At 37.9% G+C, this 24,253-nt stretch overlaps 1 protein-coding gene across 7 annotated transcripts in view; it reads left to right on the top strand.

The window, feature by feature from the left end:
* RPS6KC1 (ribosomal protein S6 kinase C1) overlaps positions 1–18,424 on the top strand; it is a 204,001-nt gene extending 185,577 nt beyond the window's left edge. For 3 of the 7 annotated variants that reach the window (XM_070768601.1, XM_070768600.1, XM_019976168.2), the window contains 3 exons: positions 4,387–4,469; positions 5,533–5,628; positions 17,502–18,424. In XM_070768601.1, the coding sequence (XP_070624702.1) occupies positions 4,387–4,469; positions 5,533–5,628; positions 17,502–17,612 (290 nt within the window). In that variant the 3' untranslated portion in view covers positions 17,613–18,424. Of the gene's footprint in view, positions 1–4,386; positions 4,470–5,532; positions 5,629–10,401; positions 14,007–17,501 lie in introns of those variants that run through there. The other 4 variants (XM_070768598.1, XM_070768602.1, XM_070768599.1 and 1 more) reach the window with 3 other exon arrangements.
* Positions 18,425–24,253: the final 5,829 nt, after the last annotated feature.

Below are 24,253 nucleotides of genomic sequence, written 5' to 3'. Positions count from 1 at the left end.
ATTGTTGTAGTTCAGAGTTATCTGTTAAAATCAAGGACAGTTGGTTATGATGTCAGTTTCACATTAATTAATGAATCCCTGCTTAATATAAACTCATTTTGAAGTAGTTCAAGCTGCATTGTTAAGGGGATGGATTTAAAATTGTTTAGTGTCTTTTTCCAGGTTTCCATGAGAAAAAAAGTTAACTTTCCAAAGTTGCTGTCTTTATTTATTAGTCCAGTCAGATTCAAGATGAAATTCAGCCTAGCTGCCTCCGATTTTCAGGAGCACGTTTCTTAGATGGGGTTCAGTCGTTCCTTTAGGCTCAAGTGCTTTAGAAATCCCGCTTAACCAGTGGTGCCAAGGGGTGAGGGGAGGAAAGCGAGAGTTAGGGGAGGGGAAAAGAAGCAGGCTGTTTGTGGAAGAAGGAAGAGGGGAAGGTCAAGGAAAGATGGAAGAAGAAACGGGGAGTAGATGAAGTAGACTAAGGTTGATGGCGCTAGAGTGTCGCCAGCGGCCCCACGAGGTGCCGTGTAGCGCATCCTGGACTGTACAGTGAGCCCACTGAAGATGGGAAGTGCGTTGGCTTTAGGGCCTGTCTGGGTCTCTGGCTACTGGCTCTGTTGTCTCACGTTCAGACTGAGGCTCGTTTTGAAGCACTATGTTGGTTGTTACCTACCTATTAAGGACTCGGGCAGAAAATTGTGAGAGATTTCAAAGCAGCATAAAAACCAGTGAGCCTTGTTCTTAGACGCCTTAGTTTAGCGAGGTTGCAGAAAACCAATAGAGACATAGCACCTTGTCTGTCTCCGGAAGTGCCTCTCAAACTTTTCTGTCCAGGTATTTCTGACTGTAGAGGAGGTATGAAATGGGGACCTCTGAGACTAGTCATATGATCCTGATGTTGCTTTGAAGTCTTTTTATCTTGCAGATCCATGCAAGGATTACATTCTGTTCCATGATGGGTCTGTGTTTCTTTTAATAATAAAACAACATCCTGCCCCCTCCCATACATAAAAATCTTTGATGCTCAGGAAGATGCACTATGCTTATGGTAGCATCAAGGAGCCCCCCTGCCCCCCCCCCGACACACACGTGGTAACACGTTTCACCCCCAGTCGCCTTCCTAGCAGTGATCTGGGAAGCAGGCAAACACATAGTGTTTGATTGTCTAGGCTGCACGGGTGATGGCACTTTGGACCTTAGCTGAATTTGAAAGGTCCCTTTATAAGTTGTATTAGCCATTGATTACCTTGCCAAGACTTACCCCAGTGACCCTTCGCTCAGTTGTGACAGGAAACCTTTGTGAGCGAGGCTTGGGGTGTGATTCTAGTCTAGAGCTCCTCAGGGCATGTTGTTAGACCCTACAACACATGTCTGATTTTCACAACTTAATCTGAGCTGACGGGATCAGGTGTTCCCCCTTTCCCTGAACACACAAATATAGTATTCTTTCTCCTTCAAAGTCTTTCTACCCAAGGAACTTCTCCATAAGGATGCTTGGAAATGTTAAATAATTCGTGTAAAATGTTAAACACGGTTCCTTACATATAGTAAGCAGTCAGCAGATGTTAGCTATTGTTTTATTGTTGCAACTATCATTATTGCAATACATGCCCACTAGCAACATTCATACACAGAAAGTTAGACTTGGAGGTGCCACATTCAAAACACATGGCTAGTCATTAACTTGGGGTCTTGAGTTGTGAGCATGTAACACCTTTATAAAAGTAAGGAGTATATAGTACTTGCTATATGATTAAAGAAAATGACATAACATATTCTTGAGCAAGGTATTTAAAAAGAAATCCATTAACCCTGCCAGGGGGGAAACTGACTTTAGCTTCACATCATTTAGCAACATAGTAAGTACATAGAGTTCTGCAGAGCAATAGGGCCTAGCAGGGGACCTAGTTTGTACTGCTTGTAAGTGTTGGTTTGAATGAATCAAATACATTGAGACCTCATTATGGAGACCTGAATGTATACATGCCTGGTTAAGCAAGACATTTGAATGTTACTGAATGTTTAGTGAGAAAGAGAAGCCATTTTAGAATTTTGAATAGGTAAGTGATACAATCCATTGCCTGCTGTAGGCTAGAGGGAAATGTGCAAAAGGTTATATATGATGACAGGGCTGTGGTAAGTTTCTTCTACTTCCCAAACGTTTCTAAGAACACACATCCTTTCCAAAGTTTCTAGAGCACTCTTCTGAAGGTGGTGGTGGCTCTCTGTGTGGATGTTGGGAATGGCGGTGGGGGTAGTGTATTTGAATCTGGGAGGGGTAGTGTAAGTACTTTGAATGAGAGCCCCCAAGGAATGGTCCCTCAAGAAAATCTCCTTCAGGAAATCCATGTCAGAATTGTAGATTATACAGCTAAATTTAACCTAGGGGCCCTCAGATCTAATCCTCATGTTAGGATGAGATCAAGTGAATTCCTCAAGGTTCTTAGGCCAGGACTCTTGATTCCTAGTCCTCTACTGTCTCAAATAATATAACACGTTAAAGTAGAGGATAGCTTCTCAGTCTTTTGGCTAAGTTTAAGTGTAACATTGTAGAGCAAACTGTAGGCAGATAGATTCTTAGGGAGGACTGACCTATAATAGCTTCATCTTTCCTGCTCCAACAAGCCTGAATGAAGTTTTCATGTCATTTCACTATATGTTTAAAATCATACCACTTAGATATTCGTGTAGGTTAGTAAGTATAGAATGAAAATAAAGATCTCACCATCCCAGAGGCAAAAACTAAAACATTTTGTTGTATTTTCGCTCCAGTCTCTTAAAAAAAAAATACATATTTTTAAAATTAAGATTCTATTGTTTTATAGCTTGTTTTTTAAAATTTAACGTATCCAGACATTTACTTACATACTTCAACCTTGTGTGAATACATCATTTAAAATGCTTACGTAGTAATGTTCCATTGATGTGCCAATATATGTGTAACTGACCCTTTGCTGTCAGATAGTAAGGTAGTTCTAAGTTTTTCAAACAAATTGGCTATTTCATGAATGCAAAGGGCTCTCAGGGGATTAGGAGACTTTTGGTCATTCACACAGTAATTTGAGTTGGTTAAATATCTGTGTTTTCTTCTTACCACCTAGCTGAGAGCAGCTGAGTTAGAGAATAGAGGTTGTCATTTGGTGGGTCGCACCACCGGGGGAGAAAAGACTGCGTGGGAGCTAGTGTGGAGGGCGTAGTTGAACGTGGGCCTTTAGCAACCCAGAATGGGGTAGGGATACGGAAGAAGGTTGCTGCAGTGGAATAATTTCAGTATTCTGCATAGAAATGGCTCTTTTTCTGATGCCTGTGACCTTTAAGACTTAAAACTCAAGCTGTATTACAAGTCTTTTTGATTTTCCAACATAGTAGATTCACTTAGTATCCGTTAAAAGACTGGGCACCTGAGCACCTCTTCCACTTATTATTATTGTCCAAGTTCCAACCTAACTACTTACAAAGCCTTTTCAACATGATTATTGTGAGTTGTGGGCTACCTGCAGACAAATAATCAAGCATGTTTTATCAGTCTAATGGAAATGAAAGGGCAGATATATTCAGGCTTAGGGACTAGTTGGATCTTATTAGGAAAGGACAAGAAGACATCAAAACATGAGTTAGCTAAAAACCTCAAAAATGGTGAAATGAGGAGTTATTGCTGATTTACGGAGAAACCTGAAAGATTACACCTGAAAACGATTACATTTCAGGAACTTGTGCTGGTGAGAGAGAGGGATAACACAGATAAACTGTAATTTGGAGATACTCTAAAAGCCTTTACCTTAGCCAGTAGTTTCAGTTGTGGCTTAAGACACCGTGTCTGTCTGTACTTCTGAATAACAAGTTTGCATTTCACATGCTCCTTTAGTTGAAAACAGTTGATTATATAGGAGAGGGGTGATACTATAAACTGGGTCTTAGTTCTGCTGCTGATTTACTGTATGACATTGGACAAGACATTTCACCTTTCTGGTTTCTGTAACTCAAAGGATAATTAATACTGGTTTAGATAATTTTCGAAGTTCCTTCTGAAACCTAGAGTCTTTATTTCTAAAACAAAAAATGACCTCTGAGATAGAGTTGACTGTATATTCTCAAATTTGAAAAATTAAGCAAAATGCTGATCTAGTAGATTCATGTAACTTTTAAGTATAGCATCTTGAAGGTGTCCCTCTATCAACTAAAGAACAAATGTCTCAGTTTAATATATGACTGCATAGGAAAAAAAAATGCAACCACAGTAGGTGACCAAAGGGATAAGTAACTTTCAGGAATTTTGAAAGCCCAGTAGTATTTAGTATGTGCTCTCTCAGCATTAAAAAGGTCACCTTGCTAATACATGTTAATTTTGAGAGTTTAATTGACCTTTGGAATTTTAATATCAACCTTTTTTGGTGTGTTTAGAGGTTGGAGCAATCACGGAAGAAACTGAAGCCTGTGATTGGTGGAGTTTGGGTGCTGTCCTCTTTGAACTTCTCACTGGCAAGGTAAGCAGTGACCTGGAGGTTTAATAAGTTTATCCAGATGCTACCTTGATTTCAAATTGAGAATATTTAGCCTTTGCCTTTAGTTTTTAGGTTGGGGACTAAGTAAGAAAACCTTGATATCAAAAGGGATGGGACACCAGAAAAATGCAAATTTATCAAGATTCCAGAGGTTTTAAAAAGCAGAATTGTATTACATTGAATAAATTGATAGTAAAATTCTGTTATGTCACAGTGTCAGTACATAGCGAGATAGAAGACTAGACATTCTTTCTCTTCCTTTTCTGCGATTCAGTTTTAACAGAGTTAAACCTGTAAGGGTTGTGTAAGGATTTGTTAGAATTCTCTGTTTTAAACACCTGTCTGAAATCAGGAGGGAATTATCACTTTAGAAAATTAATGTAGATATTAAAGGTAGCATGATTTTTTTTCTCAACACTTAATTTTTCCATTCTGTTCTGTCTTAAGTACAGAATTCATACTCTTTCTGATCAATAATGTTTAAGTAAGATATTTGAGGTTAATAGATTCTAATAGAGTATTGTGCAAATTGCCTCCTGGGACCAAAATAGAAGAAATGAACAATCATACCTTTGTAAGCAGCCATCTACCTTAAATATGTAGTTAATACTGAGCTCCTAACATTGTTGTGAAATATACAAATCACCTATAGATGTTAATACATCTGAGCCATAAGGTGCTATACATATATAAAACATTATTATTAACAAATTCTCGACTTTGGACGTTTTTAAGAACATTAAAAAATTTCCAAGATACCGAGTCCTGTTTTAAGTTTTGGCTGTAATGGAATCTTTCTATTATGGACCATTTTCTTTATATCTAAGGGAAAATGGCAAGTGGCATAGCTTATGATGTGATTATGCTGACTGCCTTTTTTCCAGTTAGAAGTTCTTTAGGCTCATAGCCTTTGTCCTAGACTGCTTAGAGGGCACTGCGGCTAGGGTGATTGTTGAGCTGTCTGTATTTGCTGTCTGTAAACCCTGTGATGGAACAGAATATGATGTTATTTCGGATAAGAAGTGTATGTGATTGATTGTTTCAGACTCTGGTTGAGTGCCATCCAGCAGGAATAAATACTCACACCACTTTGAACATGCCAGAATGTGTCTCTGAAGAGGCTCGCTCACTCATTCAACAGGTAATTTAATTGACCTATTGGCCAAGTATATCAACCATGCAAATTGGCAGAGCCCACAGCTCTAAAACCTTAAAGAAATTAGTTTTGGGCAAGAAGGACCCATTGTAATTACACGTTCAGAACTAGTACTGTGTATCTTTAGGCTTCTGTTATAATCTAAGTATTGGTGATGTCAGAACAGTTAAAAGTTGTATTTTATTTATTTTTTTATTTCTGAAATCCAGGCTAATGTTTAGTCAATTCCATATATCTGTATGGGGGCTTCCCTGGTGGCTCAGAGGTTAAAGCATCTGCCCGCAATGTGGGAGACCTGGGTTCAATCCCTGGGTTGGGAAGATCCCCTGGAGAAGGAAATGGCAACCCACTCCAGTACTTTTGCCTGGAGAATCCCATGGAGGGAAGAGCCTGGTAAGCTACAGTCCACAGGATTGCAAAGAGTCGGACACGGCTGAGCTACTTCACTTCACTTCACATATATCTGTGTAGACGTGAGATTTAAGTATTGCTTTTAAGCCTGTCTGTAGCTGCTTTATATTTTGTAACCATATATGAATGGCTCCTTTTTTCCTTTTTTTTTTTTTTAAAGTTATTGAAGTGTTTATTCCTTAGAGCTAGTCTCGACATTTCATAAATGGCTATTTTAAATCTTTAATTCATATTGATAAGCTTAAGAATTGGCTGGTTGGGAGAGAAATGGTAGAAAATCTTGCCAAGTTAAATCACTTTAGGTCCAGTCATGGAACTTGAATATTGCTGTCAGTTAGTGTATTTCTGGTGGCTTTGAAAAAAGAGACTATTGATAATTAAAGTTTGGTATACCAGAGGTAGGCTTACTCTAGTGAGCTCCTTAAATTGATTCCCTACATTTAAAATGCTTGTCTAGCTTTATGGTAGACTCACCACAGATCAGCAAGAATTGTCAGAACTGTGATCCCTTACACTTTTGGGAAAATATCAATGGAAAACTTATTTGAAAAAGATCAAGAACCAAAATTTTTGTTTAATGAAACACAAATTATTTTTAAATCAGGGAAAGCAAAATTTGTAAAAAAAAAAAAAAAAAAAGAAGAGGAAAAAAAAAGAGGAGGGGATAATATATTAAGAAAAGATTTACCTAGTATTTTCTTAGGCAGTGATTTTGGTTCCATTCAGCAAATATATATAAAGGCATGGTGTCATAAGCTGCAAACCTGAGACTCACAAATAGCTATATCACAGATGGATTTGGTAAAGGCTATCAGAGCGGTTTAAAAAATACTTTGGCAAGTCAGGATAAAGAGATGTTATAACTGATGCAGTGGTGGTGGTGGGGAAGGTTTTGTGTAGTGAGTGTTATTTTTGTGGAGCCTTAGCCAGAATTTTGGCATTGGAAGGTTAGATGTGGGGGAATAGCTAGGAGGGATGAAAAGTTTGAATGAAGGCAAGGACTGAGTCAGAAAGACTCATTTGGGAAATCAAAAGTTTGGTTTATCTAGAGTACAGGGAGAATATAGGGATGAGTAACAGTAGTAAATGAGTGTGGAAAGAGAAGCTGGGATTCTCTTATCATAAATACCAAAAGAGAATGATAGTATTTAATTCAGTAAAAAATTGAGATTTGAAGTTTTTGTGCACAAAGAGTGAAAGGATCAGAGTTGTGCTTCAGGAAGATTCATTTGTCCAGAGTATGTAAAATACAAAGAAACATAATTAGGTTGAAAATAGTGAGATGAGAGTACCCTGAGCACTTTGTACAAGGATTAAGAGGTAATGTAAAGATTCATAAAGCATTTCATTCTAATGGAGAGAAAGGACAGCTCTTCCTCTATTTTCCTCTTTTTGTTGTGGAACAGCAAGGTAAATTCAAAGTATTTTTTTTGTCTATTAATTTAAGGAGGGCTAGCGGCAACCCACTCCAGTGTTCTTGCCTGGAGAATCCCAGGGACGGGGGAGCCTGATGGGCTGCCGTCTATGGGGTCGCACAGAGTTGGACACGACTGAAGCGACTTAGCAGCAGCAGCAGCAGCAGCAGCAGCAGCAACTGCTTTTGTTTGTTTCTCTTTCTTAAAGAAGTAGTCATCATGACAAATACTGAGAATAGAATTCCCCACATTAATTAATAAACATCTGCTGCTCCTGTCTATCAGAATTTATATTGTAAGGAGTCTGAGCTTAAGATATGTTAAGTTCCCCTATACAGATGTGTACATATCTTATATAGTATACTTATATAGTATATAAGTATATATATATATATATCTTATAGTATATAAGTATATTTATATAGTAAAGCAGCATTCTGTCCCTGGCCTGCCTAAGGAAACTACCACTCACGTTAAGGAAACATCGTCAGGAAAGGGAAAAGAGGTCTCTTGGCATGATTAGCAATCTGTCATTTTGACTTTCCTCTTCCACTACCTCACAGTTCATAGAGGTTATTTTAAAAAATCATCAAACAATTTATATGGAAAGAATTAGTCCACTTTGAGGAGATTTTCCTCTCTTTGGTCTTTTTAGCTGCTTGCTTTCTTCTAGAGTTCATAATTCCCTGTACCCATGGTCTAGTCATCCCAGTCCAAGTGAATGGTGCTAAAGTAAGCGAAGTTACATTTTGAATGCAATTTACAAAATATATATTTACAATTTACAGATGCTCAGAGCATGTATGTTTGTACTTCACAGTGTACATTTAGTTCTTTATGACACAATTGCTTTGTCAGTTGAAAGATAGTATATGAGAAACAAATTTCTGTGCTTCCATTGCTCAGCTTTATTGTCTGTTCTTTAAGAGAAAGGAAGTTGGCAGAGACTGTCTTGTTTTTGCCACTGGTCAACACATTCTCTTAGCAGAACAATCTTTGTGAAATCTCTCAGAAGATCTGGGATAGTATTAATATTTTAAATGGCAGAATAAGCAAGACAGTCATGGGTGAAACAGTTATATTTTTGCCTATGGATTTATACTTACAAGTTTATGAAGAGTTCACGAACTAAGGTAAATTGACTTTCATAAAAGTCAAAATATGAACTTTCATTGGAATTTCATAATGAGGTCATGGTTTGGAGAGAATGGGGGTGGAAAAACCAATTGTAACAAGAAAGAGAGAACTTACATGTTTACATATTTGCCAAAATATTAAAAAGATGCTATAGTTATAGTTAATTCTTACCAATGTGTGGTATTTTAGTTTTATATTCAAATGTTTGATGCCTTCCACATCTCAATCAATAGATATGAATTGTCTGATTCTGAAAATGGATTTGCTATGTTAGAATATTCTTAGATGTTTGTTTTATAATAGCAGCTTTTCTCTTAACACACCTTAGCAACTTCTAATATAAAAATTCTTTGTACTCAGTACACTTTAATAAAAAGTCATTTTGAATGCTGGATACAGTAATTTCAAGTGAAAAGACAGAGTACAGTCTTTTGAAATGTATACTTCACTGCCCTTGTGGATTTGGTAATATCAAAGTAAAGTAATAGATTCTTGGCATTTGCAGATCACACACTCATAAGGCAGTGTGATGCTCTGGTTAACAGCATGGCTTCTGGAGACTTAGTACCTGAATTCAGATCGTATCCTTGCTGTCTACTGCCTAATATGACCTTAAACAAGTTTCTATCTTCTCATCTATAAAACAGAGATAATTATAGTAACTATTCATAGAGGTGTTGTGAGTTCAATGAACTAATTTATACAAGGCAATTAGAATAATGCCTAGTACACAGTAAGTGTCACATAAATATTTTGTATTATTATTATTGATAGAGTAGCACTGAGAGCTCATGACATGTAGTAATTTATAGTTTGATGAAGTATGTATTTGAATTATAGTATAGGGTTGCCAGTGTAAGAGTGAGGCTACTGCTGGTGATATATGTTGAAAAGGTCTAGAAAAGTACTGGATTGGCACCCAATAGGAAATCAACTGATATTTTTATATAAATAATTAAGTTAATGATTAGTGAATGAAAGAAAAAAATAGAAATAAAGGAAAAAGAAGAAACAAACGTGTAGGTTTAATTTGAGTATTGGGGTTTCCTACAGTTGTGGAACCATTAATGTAATCATCCAGATATTTTATTCCAGTTGACTAAATTCTGAAGAACAAAATTATATGCTTTAGGGATATTCTCAGATGCGAATGACTAGCCATATATGAGAAGGTTGGAAAGTTCTCTTCTCAAAAAAGGAAATTATAAAGTTGGACAGACTTGGCAGCCCTTTTCAATCACTAGTTGGCCCCTAAGCTATGCAGGCACAGGAGTGACCCTTAGGAAACCAAGCTTAAAAATGAAAATATAAAACTTGGCTGATTCATGTTGATGTTTGACAGAAAACAAAAACATTTTGTAAAGCAATTATCATTCAATTGAAAAATAAATAAGTTAAAAAACTAAAAAAAAAAAAAGAAAAAAAAATGAGTAAGTCTGTCAACCTCTGCTTATTATAGTTGGAGGTGGGGGTGGGGGAAAGCAGATTTACAAATCTAGCTGGAAAAAAGTTACCAAACAAAGAATAAACAGCAATGATAACCATCTTCATGGAAAAAATGACTCTAGAGTCACTAAAATATATTGTCTAAGATGTCTCATTTTCAGCAAAATGTTGTAAGATATTCATAGAAACAAAATAGGCAGAGAAAAAAAGCAGTCAATAGAAGTTGCTCTTGGGTGTCCCGAGATTTTGGATATAGTGAAGACTTCAAAGCAGTTATTATAGTTATATTCAAAGAACTAAAGGAATCTGTGTATAAATAACTTAAAGGAGGACTTCCCTGGTGTTACAGTGGATAGGAATCTGCCTACCAATGCTGGGGACACAGATTCGATTCCTGGTCCAGAAAGATTCCACATGCCATGGAGCAGCTAAGCTTGTGCACCACAGCTACCGAGCCTGCAGTCTAGAGCCTGCGTGCTGCAGCTACTGAAGCCCGTGCGCCTAGAACCTGTGCTCCACAAGAGAAGTCACCGCAGTGAGAAGCTCGTGTACCACGACAAAGGGAGTAGCCCCTGCTTGCTGCAGAAAGAGAGCCCGCATGCAGCAACAAAGACCCAGAACAACCAAAAATAATTAATTGAAAAAGAATTAAAGGAAATTAAGACAATAATGAATCAATAAATAAAGATTCTCAATGATATTTAAATCTTATTTTTTTTAAAAAAGAGCCAAATAGAAATTCTCAAGTTGAAAAGTACAATAATTGAAATGAAGACTTAAATAGGTGAAAAAAATTCCCTGGAGCATCTCAACAGCAAATTTTAGATAGATAAAGGAAAAGTCAAAGAACTTGAAGACCAGGATGATAGTAATTATTCAATTTGAAAACAGATTAAAAATGTTTGAAGAAAAATGAACAGGGATATGGAGACCTGTAAGATGATATTAAATACACCAAAATACATATAATGGGAGTTCCAGAAAGAGAGAACATAGAGAAAAGGGCAGCAAAAAATGTTTAAGACATAATAGCTAAAAGCGTCACAAATTTGATGAAGAACATTAAAATGCATTCGAGAAGCTTAGTGGACATTAAGTTGGAAAATACAGAGAGATCCACATAGGGATATTTCATCTTTCAATTGTTGAAAGACAAAAACAATTTGAAAATTTTGAAAGCAGCCAAGAACAACTTGTATTCAAAGGAACATTGATGTCTAACTTCTTATCAGAAACAATGGAAGACAAGTTAGTGGAAAGGCATATTTAAAGTGTTAAAAGGAAGTAATTTTCAGCCAAGAATTCCTTATCCAGCAAAATTATCCTTCAAAAAATAAAAATGAAATAAATAAATTTCCAAGTAAAGACAGAGCATTCATTCCTAGCAAACCTGTCTTATGAGGAATAACACAGGAAGTCCTTAGGCTGAAAGTTACCATATAGTGACTTGAATTCATAGAAATGAAGACTGTTAGAAAGATAAATATGAGTTAATAGAGAAGACTAAATATGTTTTTTTTCTCATTTCTCTGCTCAACTTCTTTTAAAAAACATAAGGTTGAACAAAGCAATATTTATAACACTATGCTGGTTGGTTTATAACACATGTAATATATAGTATTTAATGACTATGTAGTATTTAATGACATATGGATATAATATACAGTATTTAGGGCTTCTCTGGTGGCTCAGTGGTGAAGAATCTGCCTACCAATGCAGGAGACTTGGGTTCAGTCCTGGGGTTGGCAAGATCCCCTGGAAAAGGAAATGGCAACCCATTTTAATATTCTTGCCTGGAAAATCCCATGGACAGGGGAGCCTGGTGGACTGTACTCCTTGGGGTCACCAAAGAGTCACACGTGACTTAGCGACTAAACAGCAACAACAGTGCAGTACTTAAGACAAAGGAAGGCAGAAGGAATAGAACCATCGTGGAGCAAAATTTCTTCGTTTCACTGGAAGAAGTAAATAAGTATTAATCTGAAGTGAAGTGAAAGTGAAGTCACTCAGTCGTGTCCGACTCTTTGCAACCCCATAGACTGTAGCCTACCAGGCTCCTCTGTCCATGGGATTTTCCAGGCAATAGTACTGGAGTGGATTGCCATTAATCTGAAATAGACTGTGATAAATTAAGAAGCATATTATAATCTTGATAGCAACCACTCAAAAAATAGTAAGTTAATAGAGGAACTGAAACAGTACAGTAGAAAGTGTTTGGCACAGAACAAGGCAGTAAAGAGGAATAGCAAAGGCAGTAACTGGAGAAGGCATAGCGAAATGGCAAATGTGAACTCACCGTGTCATTCAGTGTGAACCTCTAAGCACGTGAAGCGAAAGACAAAGATTGTTCACTGGATAAAAAAGATCCAGTTATCAGTGTATGAGAGGCATGCTTGAATTAATAAACACAAATAGGTTGAAAGAAAAAGGGTGGGAAAAGATAAACAATGCAAACAGTGACCACAAGAGAGATGAAGTGGTTTTATTAAATAACCAGATAAATATTACATTTATTTTAATTTATTAATTAAATAAAAATTAATTAATTTATTTAATTAACCAAATTAAATATCAGATAAAATAGATGTGAAAATGAGACTTATCAGAGACTAAGATTTTTTATAATGATGAGAGGATCAATACAAAGAAAGATATAACAATTATAAATGTATATGTTCTAATAACACCTTCAAAACATATGAAGCTAAGTCCTATTTTGAAGGAAAAATAGATATTCCAATAATAAATGGAGGCTTCAATACCCTATTCATGATAATTGATAGAAAATCAGCAAGGATATAGAGAAGACTTGAACAACACTATCAAACAACTCTGACATGTATAGAACAATGATTGTAGAATACATTCTTATCACATGCACACGGAATATTGTCTGTGATAGATCATTTGCTATGCCATAAAACAAGTTTCAGTATTTGAAAGACTTGAAATCACATAGCATACACTGACTGTAACAATTTTTTGTTAGAAATCATCAACAGAAAGAGATCTGGTGAGTCCATAACAGGTGTTTGGAAATTAAACAACACACTTCTTAAATAGCCTGAGTCAAAGAAGAAATCCCAAGAAAAGCCATAAAATGTTTTTAATGGAATGAAAACAGATCCACAGTATATCAAAATTTACAGGATGCAGGTACATCAGTTCTTGAGAAAAATGTATGGCTTTAGAAATCTCTATAGGAAAATAATGGTCTCAAATGAAAATCTCACCTTGTAATTGAGGAAACTAGAAAGATAAAAAGCATTTTGTAAAAAGCAAAATAAATCCAAAACAAGCAGAAATCAGTGAAGAGAAAATCTTCATTGGCTAGAAGATAAAAATAAGAGACAAATTAAATCTCAGGTTGGTTCTTTGAAAAGATTAGCAAAATTGGGAAATGTTTAGCTGACTTCAGAAATGAGTATTTTAAAAAGGTAAGGGAAGGGCTGCCATATGACCCAGCAATCCCACTGCTGGGCATTCACACCAAGGAAAGCAAAATTGAAAGAGACACATGTACCCCGATGTTCATCACAGCACTGTTTATAATAGCCAGGACATAGAAGCAACCTAGATGTCTGTCCACAGACGAATGGATAAGAAAGTTGTGGTACATATACACAATGGAATATTATTCAGCTATTAAAAAGAATGCATTTGAATCAGTTCTAATGAGGTGGATGAACTGGAGCCTATTATACAGAGTGAAATAAGCCAGAAAGAAAAACACCAATACAATATATTAACGCATATGTATGGAATTTAGAAAGATGGTCACAATGACCCTATATGCGAGATAGCAAAAGAGACACAGAGATAAAGAACAGACTTTTGGGCTCTGTAGGAGAAGGCGAGGGTGAGATGATTTGAGAGAATAGCATTGAAACATGTATTTTACTATATGTGAAATAGATCGCCAGTCCACATTCAATGCATGAGACAGGGCGCTCAGGGCTGGTGCACTGGGATGACCCTGAGGGATGGGATGGGGAGGGAGGTGGGAGAGGGGTTCAGGATGGGGGACGCCTGTACACCTGTGGCTGATTTGTGTTGATGTATGGGGAAAGCCACTACAATATTGTAAAGTAATTAGCTTCCAATTAAATAAATCAATTTTTAAAAAAGGCAAGGGACCTAGAGTATCCAAAACAATTTTTTTTTTCAATTGGAATTGAGTATTTATTTAGTACAGAGTATGTGCAGACTAGAGACTATAGAAATAACCTAACAGCTGATAGCAGATGATAAATTGTATACTATACTGTCAATTAAAAGCTCTTAAAATGCTTAATAAAAATTTATAATGATAATTTTTTACTGAAATACTCATACTTCAAGAAGGTGTTCTGTTATGATGATACATGGCTTTGGCTGGAACTGAGTAGTGTACTGTTTTGTTTTGTTTTTTTGATCTGTAAATGTGTTTATTTCAGTCCTGGGAAGTTTTTAAAGTATTATTTATTTGACAGTTTCTTCTCTTCCATGTATTTCTTTTTCCTGGAACACCTACTAGTTGGATGTTAGGCTTCCTGCATTAACTGTACTCATTTTTTAATATTCTTTTTTCTTATTCTTCTTTAAAAATTTTATTTATTTATTTTAATTGGAGGATGATTACTTTACAATATTGTGGTGGTTTTTGCCATACATCTACATGAATCAGCCATGGGTGCACATGTGTACCCTTATGTCCCTCTGCATCCTATGATTTTTCAATAAAAATGCCAAGATAATTTGGTGAAAAATAGTCTTTTCAACAAATGGTGTTGGGAAAATAAAATATTCACATGCTAAAACCAAAATGAACTAAGACTCTTAATTCATATCATATGCAAAAATTAACTCAAAAGTAGCTCATAGATCTATATGTGGAGCTGAAACTATAAAATCATAGGGAAAAAATAGGAGAAAATCTTCATGACCTTGCCTTAGGAAAAGAATTATTATATGTGACACCAAAATATGATCCATAAAAGAAAAATGATAAAGTGGGCTTCAACAAAATTAAAAACATTTGCACTTCAAAAGATAACAGTGAAAAATTGAAAAGACAAGCCACATACTGGGAGAAAATACATTCACATCAAGTAACTGACATGTTTTCAGAATGTGTAAAGAAACCCTTTAACTCAGTAAGCAGACAGCTCAGTATAAAAATGGGCAAAGATTCACCAGAGAGGCTGTATAAATGGCTAGTAAGTATATGAAAAGATGCTCAGTGTTATTAGTCATTAGGGAATATAAATTAAAACCAAAATAAGATATAATTAATACCCACTAGAAGGACTGTAGTAAAGAAGATAGTATCAAGTGTTGATGCGGATATAGAGAAACTGAAACTCTCATACGTTGCTAACAGGAATGTAAAATGGTACAGATACCTTAGAAAAGTTTGGTAGTTTCTTAAAAAGCTAAACATAAACTTAACACAACCGACTGTCCCCACTCCTAGGGATGTCCTTAAGAGAAATGAAAATACACGTCTGCAGGAAGCCATATATGTAAATGTTAAAAGCAGTACAATTAATGGTAGCCACAACCTGGGGAGCCCATACGTCCATCGACTGGTGAACAGACTCACAGAATATGTTCCATCCAAAGTTCACAGAATATGTTCCATCCAAAGACGAGCAGGAGTGTTAGCTGCTCAGTCGTGTTCAACTCTTTGCAGCCCCATGGACTGTAGCCCACCAGGCTGTTCTGTCCATGGGATTCTCCAGGCAAGAATACTGGAGTGGCTTGCCATTCCCTTACTCCAGGGGACCTTCCTGACCTGGGGATCAAACCTGGGTCTCCTGCATTGCAGGCAGATTCTTTACCGTCTGAGCTACAGGGAACCCCAAGTAGTTATATTCAAATAGTGGAATGCTATTCAGAAACCGAAAGGAACAGACTGTTGACACCTTCTGCAACACCTTCTACAACACAGATGGACCTCAGAAACATTATGCTTAGTGAAAGAAGGCAGCTGCTTTATGATCTCATTTATATGAAATGTCCAGAAGGGGCAAGTTTATAGAGATAGAAAGCAAATCAGTGGTTGCCTGGGGGTGGGGATGGAAATGTAGATTGACTGCAAACCACATGAAGAAACTTTTTAGGGAGCTCTTCAAATTTGCCAAGAGTCATTAGGTTGTACGCTTGCAATAGATAAATTTCGTGCTATATAAATTATCTCTCAGTAAAGTTGTTAAAACAAAAATTTGAGGATACATGAATGTCTTAAGTAACACATTCTTTCAGTATGACCAGTGTCATCTGTTACTGTGTATGACTACTTTTATTTTCCCACACAAATCGTGTTGCAAATAACATTATTAACTTATTTTAGCCTTATTGCTATTAGTGAAGAAGTTGAAACACATTTCACTCATTGGATCAAATTGTTCCATGTGAGGCAGCTGTTTAAAAGAAAGCAGTTTTAGAATATGAATTTGCTTATTCAGACCTTGGGCTTCCCAGGTGGCACTGGTGATAAAGAACTCACCTACCAAGGCAGGAGACACAACAGACGCAGGTTCAATCCCTGGGTTGGGAAGATCCCCTGGAGGAGGGCATTGTTGCCTGGGAAATTCCATGGACAGAGAAGCCTGATGGGCCCCAGCGCATAGGGTCACAAAGAGCTGGACATGACTGAAGCAGCTAGCACACACGTTCAGACCTTAGGTAAATTTAGTCCCAGGGCATATATAATTCACTAGAGGTTGAAAGACTTAATGTGCCTCTCAGACTTTCTAACCATGAAAGGAGTAGCTGGATCTCTCAGAATTTGGTGCAATATCTAATTAATGTCATGATCATTCTTTTGGAGTAGGAAATTGATAGGTGGAACTATCCTATAGTATATAGATATATAGTATAGTATAGATATATAGTATAGATATACTAGATATACTATAGCTATATAGTATATCAGAGAAGGCGATGGCACCCCACTCCAGTACTCTTGTCTGGAAAGTCCCATGGACGGAGGAGCCTGGTAGGCTGAAGTCCATGGGGTCGCTAGGAGTCGGACACGACTGAGCGACTTCACTTTCACTTTTCACTTTCATGCATTGGAGAAGGAAATGGCAACCCACTCCACTGTTCTTGCCTGGAGAATCCCAGGGACGGGGAGCCTGGTGGGCTGCTGTCTATGGGATCGCACAGAGTCGGACACGACTGAAGCGACTTAGCAGCAGCAGCATATAGTATATAGTAACAAAGTGAGTTACTCAAGGTGATATCATTTGAAAAGCCATAAACTCAGATATATTCCCCAGCACCCCATAGCTAGGGTGGTGTTACAGACACAATCCTCTTTCAAGGAAATACAGTCAGTTGGCTGTCATCAAGTCCATTTGTTACTGAGGTTGAATTTAGAAGTAGTTTCCTTTCATTATGTTTTTATTTTCCTTTGATTCTTTAGTTAGATTCCCACTACTCACTTAAATCCTTCCTTTTTAGCTCTTACAGTTCAACCCTGTGGAGCGGCTTGGTGCTGGAGTTGCTGGTGTTGAAGATATCAAATCTCATCCGTTTTTTACCCCTGTGGATTGGGCAGAGCTGATGAGATGAACAGAACGCAGAGTTCTCTGCACACATTCTGGCCTTCTCTGCAACAGGCATCTCTAGCACGGAGGCAGCTCAGCCTCACACTCACTCACGGGACACCAGGCATTGGGATGAAGAGCTTTAGAGGAAATGGAGAGAAAAGGCCTGAGAGAGAACAATTCCTTTACAGTTACTGTCTGGACAAGATACTGGCTACCTTTGCAAGGGGCTGTTACATACAAACCAAGGTGTGATCTTTATTTTATCTGCATTTAGTGGTGCAGGTGAGTTGTAAACCCAACTAAAAGAGGAACAACCTTCAAGAATTTCCTCTGAGATGAAGCTCCGAGCGTAGAATGAAGTGTTACTTGAAAGGATGACCTTTACATGGCAGCTGACTGTGCTTTTCGCTAACCAAGATATATATACTAAAAGTGCTTCACAAGTAGTGTCATCTATGAAGCTTAAAAAATGAGAAAAAAAGGAAGATACACATCATGTCTGATAGGAAACTCAACCACAATGCTATATAATTAATGTATATCGAATGTGGTCCCATATTCATTCTTTCTGAAGTCCACTTAAAAAAACACTTCCTGTTGTCAACTCTACTTTCTTGGTTGGTATTGCTAACAGTAGGATTCATATGAGCTCTCAGCTCTCTCTCTCTGTCTTTCCACTTTCTACACCCTTTGCCTATTGTCATATTCTGTTCTTCCTACCGCTACTAATACATAGGCAGCAAAAAAGGGAAAGGAGTATTTATTTCCCCAAACTGTATCAACTTAATAAGAATTAAAGAATCATGATGTAAAATAAATGCACTAAAGATTGAAGTCTCTCTTTCTTTTAATTGCTTACAATTTTTTTTCTATTCAAAGACCTCTCTTCCTTTCATTTTGAAAGGTTAGCAGTTTCTGCTTCTTACTGTGTTTGACTTTGTTTTAGCTTTTTGGCTGAGTATCCTAAGAACCAAAGGATCTCATCTCAGTGGGATTGAACGGCAATCCTATTTTATTATGTATTGACAGGATTTCGAGATTTGACCTCCTCATCCACTTGACATTGTGTCGAAAGAACATGAGTATTTATACATTTGTGTTTGTTATTTCTTTCTGTTGCTGAGATCGCTCCTGTAGTCATACTGTGTTTACAACAGAATACAAACTTTTTAAGTTAATGCATGTTTTTTTTAAACTTTATCCAAAGATGAAAGAATAAATCACCATTTCCAAATGGTGCCACAAACATAATGAAAGTTTTCTGTATGTTTTAATTCTTTGTATTTTCAAGATCTGTGACAGAGCCTATCCCCACCCCAAGAGCCTCTGTGCAGATTCCAGCTGCCATTGGCCAGGCCCGCCCATCACATTAAATGGAAGCAGAAAAAGCTTTAGTGGAACGAAGGAAATGTGCAAGCATTTTCCTTGTTCTGTTATCCTACTCCCCCATTTTCCTTTTTGGTCCCCTTATAACCTGAACCCCAGCTGAAGGGCTGCAACAACACCAGGATGGGGAGCAGGTCACCAGGATCATAGCTCAGTTGAGATGACATCACTCCCTGGAACTGGATTTCAACTCGCCAGCCCCCAGGTCTCAAAACAGGAACTCATGCAGGTGAGACACAAGAATGACTTCCTGTGTAGGACTAGTAGGAAATCTGCAAGTAGTTAGAGTTGGTCATTCCAGAGCTTCCTTCCAGAAGTGCCCTGTGACATAAAGTAGGACTTCACAGCTAAGGTGACGCTCCCAGCCCTACCACATGACTTTCGTCCCTGGGTTCAAAGGACAGTGTTAACAGATGGAATTGTGTTGACATAAATCCGTTGCTTCAGTTTCTCTATTTCTGTGTTTGGAACTTGTACTTAACGTAAATACATCATTCATAATCATGGTGGACGTGAATTATAGAGTAATAAACACACAGGATAAATGGCTTTGAGGTGGTGACCCAAGTCTGTTTTTACTTGATGACATGTATTAGAAACTTAGAACTTACCACTTACATTTCTCATTTGATTTTTAAAATTTTTTTCTCAATTAGTTTTTTATTGTATCAAAATTTACATAATAAAATTTACCATTTTAACTACTTTTAAGTATACAATTCAATGCCATTAAGTATATTCACATTTTTTCCCAACCATTACCACTGCATTTCAAAATTTTTAAATCTCTAAAACTGAAACTCTTTACCCGTTAAACAAGAACTTTCCATTCCTCCTCCCTCCACCCCCTAGTAGCCACTGTTCTACTTTCTGTATGAATCTTATTTTCTAAGTCTCTCACAGAAGTGGAATCATATAATATCTGTTCTTTTTTGTCAGACTTATTTTGCTTGATATAGTGTTTTCAAGGTTCATCCATGCTGTATCACATACCAGAGTTCCATTCCTTTTTAAGGCTGAATAATACTCCATTATATGTATATACCACATTTTGTTATCCATTCATCTGTCAGTGGACATTTGAATATTTCTACCTTCTGGCTGTTGTAAGCAGTGTCCTTAAGAACCTTGATGTACAGATATCCGTTTGAGTCCTTACTCACATTTGATTTTATATTTTTGTATGAAATTACCAATGCCATTGACTGTTATTTTACTACATTCTTTAAAAAGAGCTTTTCCGGCAGGTTGCCAATAATTTGGCCTAATGCCACCTATCTTCAGATATGCTATGAATATCTACCATTTCTGTTTCACAGAAGGGGTAAGTTAAGGTCGCTAAATGTAACAAAGAATGCTGTGATTTTAACAGTTTGTTTTAACAATGGTATGAGTTAAGACTTTTGGGAGACATGTATGTCTTCAATTTACTTGTTATAATTACTGACCTCTTGTTCACATGTTTAAACCTGTATTTTAAGCCTTTCTAAACAGCTATAATTCCTATTGTGTTTTGACCCTCAGGCTTTTCCTACCCTGTCTTATTTCAGAATATTGTGAACCAAGATTAAGTTTAGCTTTCGTATAATGTGTGTAATGAAAAAGATAAAATCTATAAATAATATTCATGCTACGATCAGTAACACTATATTAGGACCCTGCACATAATGTATGCCTTAGTTGAATTCCACTTGCCCCTAATTTATGACTCTAGATAGAAAAATAACCTAATTGTAGCACTGAGAATTTCTTTGCCTCACAGGGAGCCTTTTCTAGCATCTTTATTGGGCTCACTTAGGGATTACTTCCCAGGTGGCAGTAGTGGAAAAGAACCCACCTACCAAAGCGGAAGATGTAAGAGACTTGGTTTCAATCCCTGGGTCAGGAAGATCCCCTGGAGGATCCCCACTTCCCCACTCCAGTAGTCTTGCCTGGAGAAGCCCCTAGACAGAGGAGCTTGGTGGGCTACCGTCCACGGGGTCGTAAAGAGTCAGACATTAACTGAAGCAACTTAGCACACACAGGGATTACTTTATAGCAGAGGCCAAGGCATAAATGGGTCATCTTTTTTCTTAGAGTAGTGGATTTAACCTCTGGTATATCTAAATGCTGTGGGTCATGAAACCTGGTATTTCAAGTTCTTTCTCTAAGGATTGTGAAATATAATAGAGAGTCTTAGGGTGGTATCTGGTCCCACCTCTGTGACTAGCCTTTTAGCTTTAATAACAATATTCTAGATCTGTTCCCTTACCTATAGAATGAAAAGGCAGTTGAGTTCTAAGCGTCACAAGTATGTGGTGGATTTTTTCAGAGTAAACCAACATTGTAAAAATACAAAGTTAATGAAAATCTTTGAAATTGGTACTTAACTGTTTTCTTGTAATGCTTTTTTAGTAATCCCAGGTACTTGGGTTGCTGCCATGCATTCGCTCAGTAGCACAGTGCTTGGTGGTTATGTGGCTATAAAAATTAAAAATAGATTGAAATATTAAAGGGCTGTGTCTCTGTCAGCTCTGCGCTGGAAAAGGAGAGTAGAAGGTCTAGATAGAAGTGCATGGAGGTGAAAGGAGCAGGACACGCCTACATTTGCTTACTTCTCAGACCTCTCTCCACAACTCGGGTGGTTTTCCTACCCCTGTTGCCCTCATCTATCACGTTTCATATGCTTATTTGACTCACTTCTTGGGCAGGCACAATCGGAGTACAAAACGGATACCTTCTGTTCCTATTTAATGCAGGAGAACATTAACCTCTACCAGTCTAGGTAATTTGGACTTTTGAGTCTACTCAGCTCATTTTAAGGATTTCATATTAAGTCCATGTTGAAGGGTTACTAAATGGCAAAAGCTGTGAAGTCAGTCATTTCTCAGTAAGATTGTAAACATAGCAGGGAAACGGGAAGGAAAGTACTACAGGCGTTTATGATTCAGCAGCACTTACTCTCAGTAAATAGGAAACCAGAGGACAAGCTTCCTTTTTTAGGAAGATTTATAATAGTGGTGATATGTAGTCAGATGGCAGAGCCCGCCTTTTTGGTCCCTGCCATGTGACTCCTTCCCTTGATCCAGGGGTCTGGCACAGGGAGAAATAGCGACAGAGAAAACGTGAGGAGGTGCAGGAGAGAAAGTGACTTGAGTGTTACTCTACGAGAGTGAGAGCAGGGCTGGTGAGGTGTGTTGGCCCAGGTTTCTGGAACAATGAGTGTGCTTTTTCGAGCTGAAGTGCTATTCTTTGTTCTTCCCCCAGCGAGAGTTAGGCAGAAACAGAAACTGTTCCTCTTCTTCCAGGAAAAGAGATGCTAAACTACCTTCTGGAAAGAATTAAATGACTCACTTACCCAGAGTTGCTTCTAGCTCTGCTTTCTTGCAGAGGACAGCTGGTATGTCTGCAGTCAAGGAAGAGGCCAGGAGTGTCTCCAAAGAGCTGCTTTGACTTCTTTGGGCAAGAAAACATCTCAGTGAATAAGAAAGAATGGCCAGCAAACCAACTTCTGGTCACACTTAGAGATGTTGGCGTCCTGCTTTTGTAAATCTCAAAAAAGTGTTCATATCAAAAAGGTAACTCTTCTGGGCATGTTGATCAAATTCCTTCTAAAGCTAAACCACAAGGTAGGAGTTTGACCAGCCCCACCAAAGAGGCGAATGTCAAAGGGGATTTGACACATGTAAAAAGACTTCAACCTGTTTCGTTATTGGAACCAAAATAACAATTGGAATGTGATATTGCCCTTATCCCATGTGAGACAGACATAAAATAGTGACATCGAATAGACAGACTCAATAGTGACATCAGATCAGATCAGATCAGATCATTCACTCAGTCGTTTCTGACTCTTTGTGACCCCATAAATCGCAGCACGCCAGGCCTCCCTGTCCATCACCAACTCCCGGAGTTCACTCAGACTCACATCCATCGAGTCAGTGATGCCATCCAGCCATCTCATCCTCTGTCGTCCCCTTCTCCTCCTGCCCCCAATCCCTCCCAGCATCAGAGTCTTTTCCAATGAGTCAACTCTTCGTATGAGGTGGCCAAAGTACTGGAGTTTCAGCTTTAGCATCATTCCTTCCAAAGAAATCGCAGGGCTGATCTCCTTCAGAATGGACTGGTTGGATCTCCTTGCAGTCCAAGGGACTCTCAAGAGTCTTCTCCAACACCACAGTTCAAAAGCATCAATTCTTCGGCGCTCAGCCTTCTTCACAGTCCAACTCTCAAATCCATACATGACCACAGGAAAAACCATAGCCTTGACTAGACGGACCTTTGTTGGCAAAGTAATGTCTCTGCTTTTGAACACGCTATCTAGGTTGGTCGTAACTTTCCTTCCAAGGAGTAAGCATCTTTTAATTTCATGGGTGCAGTCACCATCTGCAGTGATTTTGGAGCCCAGAAAAATAAAGTCTGACACTGTTTCCACTGTTTCCCCATCTATTTCCCATGAAGTGGTGGGTCCGGATGCCATGATCTTCGTTTTCTGAATGTTGAGCTTTAAGCCAACTTTTTCACTCTCCACTTTCATCAAGAGGCTTTTGAGTTCCTCTTCACTGTCTGCCATAAGGGTGGTGTCATCTGCATATCTGAGGTTATTGATATTTCTCCCGGCAATCTTGATTCCAGCTTGTGTTTCTTCCAGTCCAGCGTTTCTCATGATGTACTTTGCGTATAAGTTAAATAAACAGGGTGACAATATACAGCCTTGATGTACTCCTTTTCCTATTTGGAACCAGTCTGTTGTTCCATGTCCAGTTCTAACTGTTGCTTCCTGACCTGCATACAGATTTCTCAAGAGGCAGATCAGGTGGTCTGGTATTCCCATCTCTTTGAGAATTTTCCACAGTTGATTGTGATCCACACAGTCAAAGGCTTTGGCATAGTCAATAAAGCAGAAATAGATGTTTTTCTGGTACTCTCTTGCTTTTTCCATGATCCAGCAGCATAGAAAGGAAGAAAAAAAAAAGACGTGAAGTGTTGGCAAAACAAAAATCTGTACAACTTTATAGTCTTGGTTGTTCTAGAAGGAAAATGTATTAGATTTTTGAAGGATCTGTCTTCAGCAAAACATTCTAAAAGCCTAAGAAAACTAAAACTGAACACCTCCCCTCCCTGTGCTCGCCTTTTCTCATTCTTCTCCATCTTCCTCCCTTCATCTTTTCTTCATCTGCCCACCATGCCTCCTGTGGGCTTCTCTGGTCATTGAACAAAAGACACGGTACTTGTCTTCAAGGACCTTATGAAACTCGGGGAAGAAAGCATAAATAACAAGTAGGGCAGGACGTGTTA

Source organism: Bos indicus, chromosome 16 (assembly GCF_029378745.1).
Source record: "Bos indicus isolate NIAB-ARS_2022 breed Sahiwal x Tharparkar chromosome 16, NIAB-ARS_B.indTharparkar_mat_pri_1.0, whole genome shotgun sequence".
NCBI classification, from domain to species: Eukaryota; Metazoa; Chordata; class Mammalia; order Artiodactyla; family Bovidae; genus Bos; species Bos indicus.
This window is presented reverse-complemented; position numbering and strand designations above follow the sequence as displayed.